At 36.1% G+C, this 7,463-nt stretch overlaps 1 protein-coding gene across 7 annotated transcripts in view; it reads left to right on the forward strand.

Annotated features, from left to right (window-relative positions):
• LOC111866591 (ryanodine receptor) overlaps positions 1-7,463 on the forward strand; it is a 256,073-nt gene that overhangs the window by 218,099 nt on the left and 30,511 nt on the right. For all 7 annotated transcript variants that reach the window (XM_033752340.1, XM_033752342.1, XM_033752343.1 and 4 more), the window contains 5 exons: positions 598-754; positions 2,892-3,091; positions 3,230-3,433; positions 5,016-5,207; positions 6,369-6,521. In XM_033752340.1, the coding sequence (XP_033608231.1) occupies positions 598-754; positions 2,892-3,091; positions 3,230-3,433; positions 5,016-5,207; positions 6,369-6,521 (906 nt within the window). The remainder of the gene's footprint in view (positions 1-597; positions 755-2,891; positions 3,092-3,229; positions 3,434-5,015; positions 5,208-6,368; positions 6,522-7,463) is intronic.

A 7,463-nucleotide genomic window follows, 5' to 3' on the forward strand; every position in this document is an offset into this window, starting at 1 on the left:
TCTTGCTAAATGCAGCTTTTGCCATGGCAATCCTGGATTTAATTTCACTAGTACACCTTCCATCATCTGTTAACAAGCTACCCAAATATTTAAAACATTTCACATTCTCCAGTTGTTTTTGTTCTATCTTTATTGTGACTGGGGTTGGTTGTCTCGAAATTTTCATTACTTTTGCTTTTCCCACATTCATTTCCATGCCATAGCACCTTCCAATTTCAATTAGTCTATCAATCATGCCCTAAGGTCATCTGCATATTTCACAGTTTATAATTGCTTTAGGGATTAAAAAAAATATTTTGGAGAATTGTACTCTAAAATATTTCACTAGGTTCCTGGTTTTACTTAAAAAATATATTTAGGAGGTGGTCTCTGCTTTGGCTATGTGTCTATCACTGTTTTTTTTTCTCTCTCTGCTTTGGCTATGTGTCTATCACTGTTTTTTTTTCAAGCATTGTGAACTAAAAAGGGTTTATGTTCAAATAATGTGAGGCCTCAATTCTCAGCAGTAAGTTTCTTCTTTTCTTCCAGTAAAAATTGATGACTAAAGTTTGCAAAATTATTTGTTAGTACCTTACCTCAACATTCATTATGTATCAGGTTGGCCAGATTCTTGGAAACAGCTGGCAGTGTCCTCAACTACTTCGAACCATTCCTAGGGCGTATTGAAATCCTTGGTGGCAGCAAGAGGATAGAGAGGGTGTACTTCGAAATCAAGGAATCTAACATTGAACAGTGGGAAAAGCCACAAATTAAGGTAGGAAGCATCTCTTTGGTTTTAATTTTCATATGGACTCCTATCCAATCGTACCAGAGTTCTCTTTCCTTGGGAATAAAGCAGCCAGATTATGGAGCATTACCTCCACTTCCACCTCCATCCTCATGGTGTAATACTTAAGTACAATCTTCTTTAGTCTATCGACGGATTGTGAGACAGGTTTTAGTCACTTAGTATATGCCTTGGAATTTAAAGTTTTCTGGCAATTTCCGCATTGCTTAGAACTGTTATTTTGGATTTTGCCCATCATCAGAGGTTTTTATTTTTCCACTACGTTCTGGAAATTGGTTCCATTTCCATCTTCAGAGGAATAACCCTACACTTTTGGGCCCCTTCCTAGAGCTACTCTCAAACCATGGGCACCATTATTCTTAAGGTAAGCTATATAAGACTTGTTTTCGTTGGAGACTGTTTCTATACATGTCTCTGGAACATTTGTGCTTAGTATCTCTCTCAAGCTCACTAATTTTGCTGTTCAGATATTTTTACTGAAAGTTTTAATATTTCCATGATTCGTGTTATTCACATTATCACCTTTCCATTCGCCGTTGAAGTTTAAATGATTCCTTTGAACATTCTTCATAAAACCATGGTCTGTTACTCTTTAATTCTCGATAATGTAGACCCTCCTTGACTTTTAAATTCCATCTTAACACTTCCTCAACTTTTGTTGATGTTTTCAAACCTCCAAATGTGTTTGATATTTTAACCTGATACTGTCTGTCTTTAATTTCCATTTCATTAACTTCATATGATTAAATTTTTCCAGACCAAACTTTTGCATAGTTCATCCACTAGCCTTTGACCAGTATCATCCACATCCTCTTTAAAGACTGGATGTCAATTATACTGTGGTAATATTTGCACTATACAGAGTGTATCAAATCTCAATGGCAAAACTTCAGGAACAAACTCCTCATATAGAGAGAGAAAAAAAAGTGTATGACAACATGGGTCTGGAAATGCATAATTACAGAGTTATTCGATCGTGTAATTTATGGAGTGTGTGCCGACACATCCTGTTTGCTGGAATAAAAATGCGAGACACCGGTTACAATTGTTACACAAGTAATCATGTTGTGTTGTTCATGGATGAAGCGACATTCACAAGGGACAGAATCCAAAATTTTCATAATCAGCACGTGTGGGTGGACACAAATCCCCATGCAACTATCCTATTGTATCATCAACAGAGGTTTGCCATTAACGTTGGGGCAGGCATTGTTGGTGATTGTTTGTTGGGACCCTACGTTCTTCCGGACCAGCTTAATAGACAGAACTACACAGATTTTTTGCGTACTACATTGCCTGATTACTTGGAAGACATGCCACTAGCATCCTGTCAACAGCTGTACTTCATGCATAATGGTGCTCCCGCACATTTCAGTCTCTCTGCCCGCAGGCACCTTAATGTATATTATCCTAGGCACTGTATAGGTAGAGGTGGACCAATTGCTTGGCCACCCCGCTCTCCTGACTTAAACCCCCTAGACTTTTACCTGTGGGGACACTTAAAGTCTGTCGAGTATTTGACTGCTGCTGTTGCTGCTGATGTACCAACTCTCCATGCATGCATTGTGGCAGCCTGTCAGACAGTATGCACTACACAGGGCATTTTTGATCATGTGCGGCACTCAATGCGGCGATGAGCCGAGGCCTGTATTCAGGCAGGAGGAGGTCACTTTGAACATTTCCTCTGATACATGACCAGAGTGTTCCAGCTGGTGTTACAGACGTATTCAGTGTAACAGTGCAGCAGTGTTGGGAATGTCAGATTGCACTAACGTTAATAAAAGGTCGGATAACTCTGTAATTATGCATTTCCGGAACTATGTTGTCATACACTTTTTTCTTCTCTCTATATGGGGAGTCCGATCCTGAAGTTTTGCCGCTGAGTTTTGATACACTCTGAATACAGACATTGTGAATTGTTGTACTCTTTACAATTAGACTGTTTTATGTGGCAAAGGTTACTACTTTTCACCCCATTCTCATTATCAATTTCGGCAAAACTTTCCTTCCTAACTGAGGGTTGCATTTCAAGGAATTCTGTAATGACAGGGAGAAGGATGAGAAATTATACAGATATTAAGTTAATGAGATTGCTTTCGTGCAGGAATCGAAACGCGCATTCTTCTACTCCATTGTTACTGAAGGAGGTGATAAGGAGAAGTTGGAAGCATTTGTGAATTTCTGTGAGGATGCCATTTTTGAAATGACACATGCCAGTGGGCTGATGGCTGTAGTGGAGAGCTCTGGAGGAGGAAAGGCAAGGGAAGCCTCATACAGTTACATGACAGAAGAAGATGAAGAACGGTGAGTTCCTTCTTTTATGCTCTGGTTTTGAAAGACCTACAAAATAATCCACTTAGCAAATCAAGGGAAAGAACTAGGAAACATGGAAGTATATTTTCCTTCTGAATTCTTAACCTACATCTTCTATGCTTATTTCAGCGCTGCTAAGGACCCCATCCAACGAGGCATCCAAACTACAAAGGATACTTTGTACTTCTGTATGGCAATGCTGTCTCCATCACATATCAAAGCAAAGATCAATGAGCTGCAACAGATGACAATACCAGAAATCTTCATTGCCTTTTTCAAGATGATTTTCTATTCTTTCTATTACTCTGGATTTGGTGTCTCAATTGTCATACGGTAAGACAATTACTACATTACACTGTTGTGGAACATTGGTCACCATGATATGTATACAGTTGCCGTCTTGTAGTGCACTCAGTTTCACCTGTTACTTCACAACATGTTTCGGCAACATAGTGCCATCATCAGGTGCCCTAATTATGCTAATCTATTTCATTGCTTGCCTTTATGAAATTATTTAAAAAGTATTTAAAAAGTGCGTATTTGTCAACTACTCGCAGCTAAGAAGGGAACACACACCACAAGACACGGTTTATACAGAATATAAGAAAAACGACCCCCACAGTGGAAGAACCGCATGCAAGTTTTAATTATGACACATAAGATGAATAATCTTAACAAGTTTTAGTGTGTGCAAATTTATTATAGTTGACAAATACGCACTTTTTAAATAATTTTATAAAGGCAAGCAATGAAATAGATTAGCGTAATTAGGGCACCTGATGATGGCACTATGTTGCCGAAACATGTCGTGAAGTAACAGGTGAAGTTGAATGCACTACAAGATGGCAACTGTATACATATCATGGATGAAAATCAGTGCAACAGACGCTAAAATGCAACATTGGTCACCATCTTGATATTTTCCAGATATTATTTTGTCAATTCTGTTATGGTCTATAGGGCAATAAATTAATATTCCACTTACTGAATCAATAAATGATAGATGAAAATCTTCTAGATCAGTATTGTCTGCGGACATATTTGTACAATATGTGATGCTTTGTATTGTTTATCTGTTTGACATTTTTTAATTGAAGTTTGATAGTGTCCATACAACATTTCAAAAACTTGTATGCAGAATATATTAATGTTTAATATTTATTACGTCACCTTCTGAAATATGTACCTGGTAGATATAAATGTAATTGCAGTAAAATCGTGTCATGCTGTTAATAATGAATTTATCTTGCCACATTAATTAAAAAATACAAAATATAAAAATGTAATATAGAGGTATGTGACATATTAATGTTTTAGAAGCTCATAACATAGATTTTGGCATTATCTTTGAACTAGTAGCAATTATGAACATTAACCAGTCAGGATAGTGTAGTAGGTATAGTGAATTGCTATGGGCTGGATGACAGAGGGGTCAGAGTTCGAATCCCAGTAGGGTCAAGAATTTTCTCTTCTCCACGTCGTCCAGGCCAACTCTGGGGTCCACCCAACTTGCTATCAAGTGAGTACTGGGAGCTCATTCCCTGAGGGTAAAGTGGCCAGGGCTTAAATCTGACAACTCACCTCCAACTAGTGCCAAAGTCAAGAAAATATGGATCTATATATACATCCATTACGGAGAAGTTCATGGAGGTAGGCCTAGGCCCACTGGGGCTGTAGTGCCAGGGGGGGGGATATACATCCATTTCCCCATATGCCTTCATGGTGTAGTGCTTAATTAGTAAAGTACAGGGACAACTTTACCTTTTGCCTTTATCCATAGGCTCTCCAATAGTTGACTTAACCAAGGACAAGTGATATCATAAGCTGTCGGTTACAGAAACATTATTACATTGCTGGAAATACACATAGGTTCATAATCTGTATTTGTGAATAGTTAGCGTCCACTATATTTCAGGTACATTGTGGGAATTCTGATGTCGTTAATGCGAGGTCCACAAATAGAAGAGCCAGTGGCAGAAGTGAAAGAGGAGGAAAAGCTAGGCCCAGTACGAATGTTACCAGCATTACCAGCAACACCTGATGAAGCTTCATCACCAACACAGTTGCAGGCATTTGGACTCGATATCACCAAGGAGGACAATGGGCAGTAAGTTTTTTTATATAATATGATCAGAAGGTGACAGGTATATACTTCATGACAATACCTTGCTTTAAAACTTTTTATTTATTGTCCTTCATAGTATTAATATTGCTCATTATACTTCCACTCCTAATTGAAGCTTTAATGTGATTATGCGTTATGATTTTGTAAAAGATATCGTTATTACACTCAAAATGACACTGTTGTAATTCTGTTTCATCTTCTGGAAACGTGAAATCAGAAGGAATTAGGTGTGATTATGTTGTGAATGAAGTATGATCTTGAATCCTTGTTCTTTAGTTGTTTATTATTAAATACAGAACATATTGCACATGTGTTCTCTATAGTGATTTCCATTATGTAATAAACATTTTCTGGTTCATAAAAGTTTTCAGTAATATAAATGGAATTGTTATTCATATAATTTCAAATTCTTCATTGCCCTTCCAGGTATTGAAGGAGAAACCTGGGAATTGTAAGAAAACTATAAAGAGGTTAATATTTTATAATATATTTGGGAAAACATAAATTTAAACCTGAAGCAGTGATTTTTGTTGTAGTTCCTTGTTTCCACAACTTATTTAATTTTAACAATGAGATTCACAAATACAAAACTAGAGCCCTCAATAATTTATATTTAGCTGCAGTTAACCTAACAATATACAATAAAGGTGTGTACATATCAGGTATTAAAGTTTTTAATCATCTTCCTCAAACAATAAAAATGTTGGCTACTGATGTGAGAAGTTTTAAATCTGCATTGAAGAGGTTTTTATATCATCATTCTTTTTATTCCATGAATGAATATTATCAGCATAATTGGTCATAAGTCTGTAAATTTGTGATGTATGTAATTCAGTTAATATAAGTAATTTAAATAAAATTGTATTAATTCAAATTTTATAGTAAGTTATTTTTAAATTATCTTATTACATTTTTACTTTATATTATTATTAATGTAAGTGATTTTAATTATGTAACTCGTGTAATTTTGTATATATTTCTTGATATGTCTTGTATGGATATAGGCAAAGTAAAGGAAATTAATGAATGAAGGGCATCATTAATTGCTTTTGTTGCATATCGTGATTGCATTTCACAATCTTTTTTGTGATTTGATATTAGGATGGAGATGGTGCCAGAAATAATAGAAAAATTGTTTGTTAGGTTCCACATGGCCCCACATGAAAGTGCTCCACCATCACCACAGTCAAGCTTGGAAGAAGGTGGGGAGTCTACCCCAGAAGAAGGGGGAGAAGAGCATCCAAAGCCTGAGGGCGCTGAAGGAGAACCTCCATTGTCTCTAGTTGACTTACTTGGGTTAGTTAATTAACTATAAAGTTTTGTGTTCATTTTATTGCTATGCATAATTGTGTCTGTTACATGACTTTATATTCTTTTCTCTAAGGCAAGGTTTGTAAGTTGCAATTATGGAAACTTACAGAGTCATCTTTTTGGTAATTTTATTTAAAATTCTATAGAAAGCATGTGGATGTTTTAATGACTTTTATGAACAGTTTGACCATTGAAGATGGTCTGAAATGGACAAAAACAGGCAATGTGGTTAAATCCAAAGATTAGTCATATTTGATGGTTGTGACATAATAATGCATACATAATAATAATAATAATTCAATTCAATTCAATTCAATTCAATTCATGTTTATTTACATGCAATAACTCAACAGCACAGTGGCCAATTACAAAGTTAGCACGAGTATATACAGAAAATAATTAAAACAAAATACAAGTATGACAAATAAATCTGTGAACATAAATCTAAAGAAGACTGAACTATATACATACATTTATGAAATATTACTAATGTTGCTAATACTGTTAGTAACTAAATACTAAGATAAGACACCTGTGAGTGATAGCATAAAATTAATAAGATTAATAACAAGTCAATAAATTAAAACCAATTACATAAGAAAAATTAAAGTTAGCCGAGGTACACACATTTGTAGTGAATTAAAACACTAATCAAGTAACACCGTAAAAGGTTCGGTACATGCTTGTAAAATATGATTCAGAGAAACCGCTCCGTCAGCAAATATGTCGAGATCTTTACCCACCACGTTGGTAGCAAGGGCGCACCGAGAAGAGGGACAGTGTCTTTTTGAGGGACGAACGCTAAAAGTAGAGAAGTCTCGAACATGGCAAGTAGGAACACGAAGACTAGCATTATCCAGAAGGGAGGAGCAGGATTTAAGGCCACGATAAACCTGAATGAAGAAGAGTGCATCAAGAAGATGTCTA

The sequence above is a fragment of the Cryptotermes secundus genome, unplaced genomic scaffold (assembly GCF_002891405.2).
Source record: "Cryptotermes secundus unplaced genomic scaffold, Csec_1.0 scaffold680, whole genome shotgun sequence".
Taxonomy (NCBI): Eukaryota; Metazoa; Arthropoda; class Insecta; order Blattodea; family Kalotermitidae; genus Cryptotermes; species Cryptotermes secundus.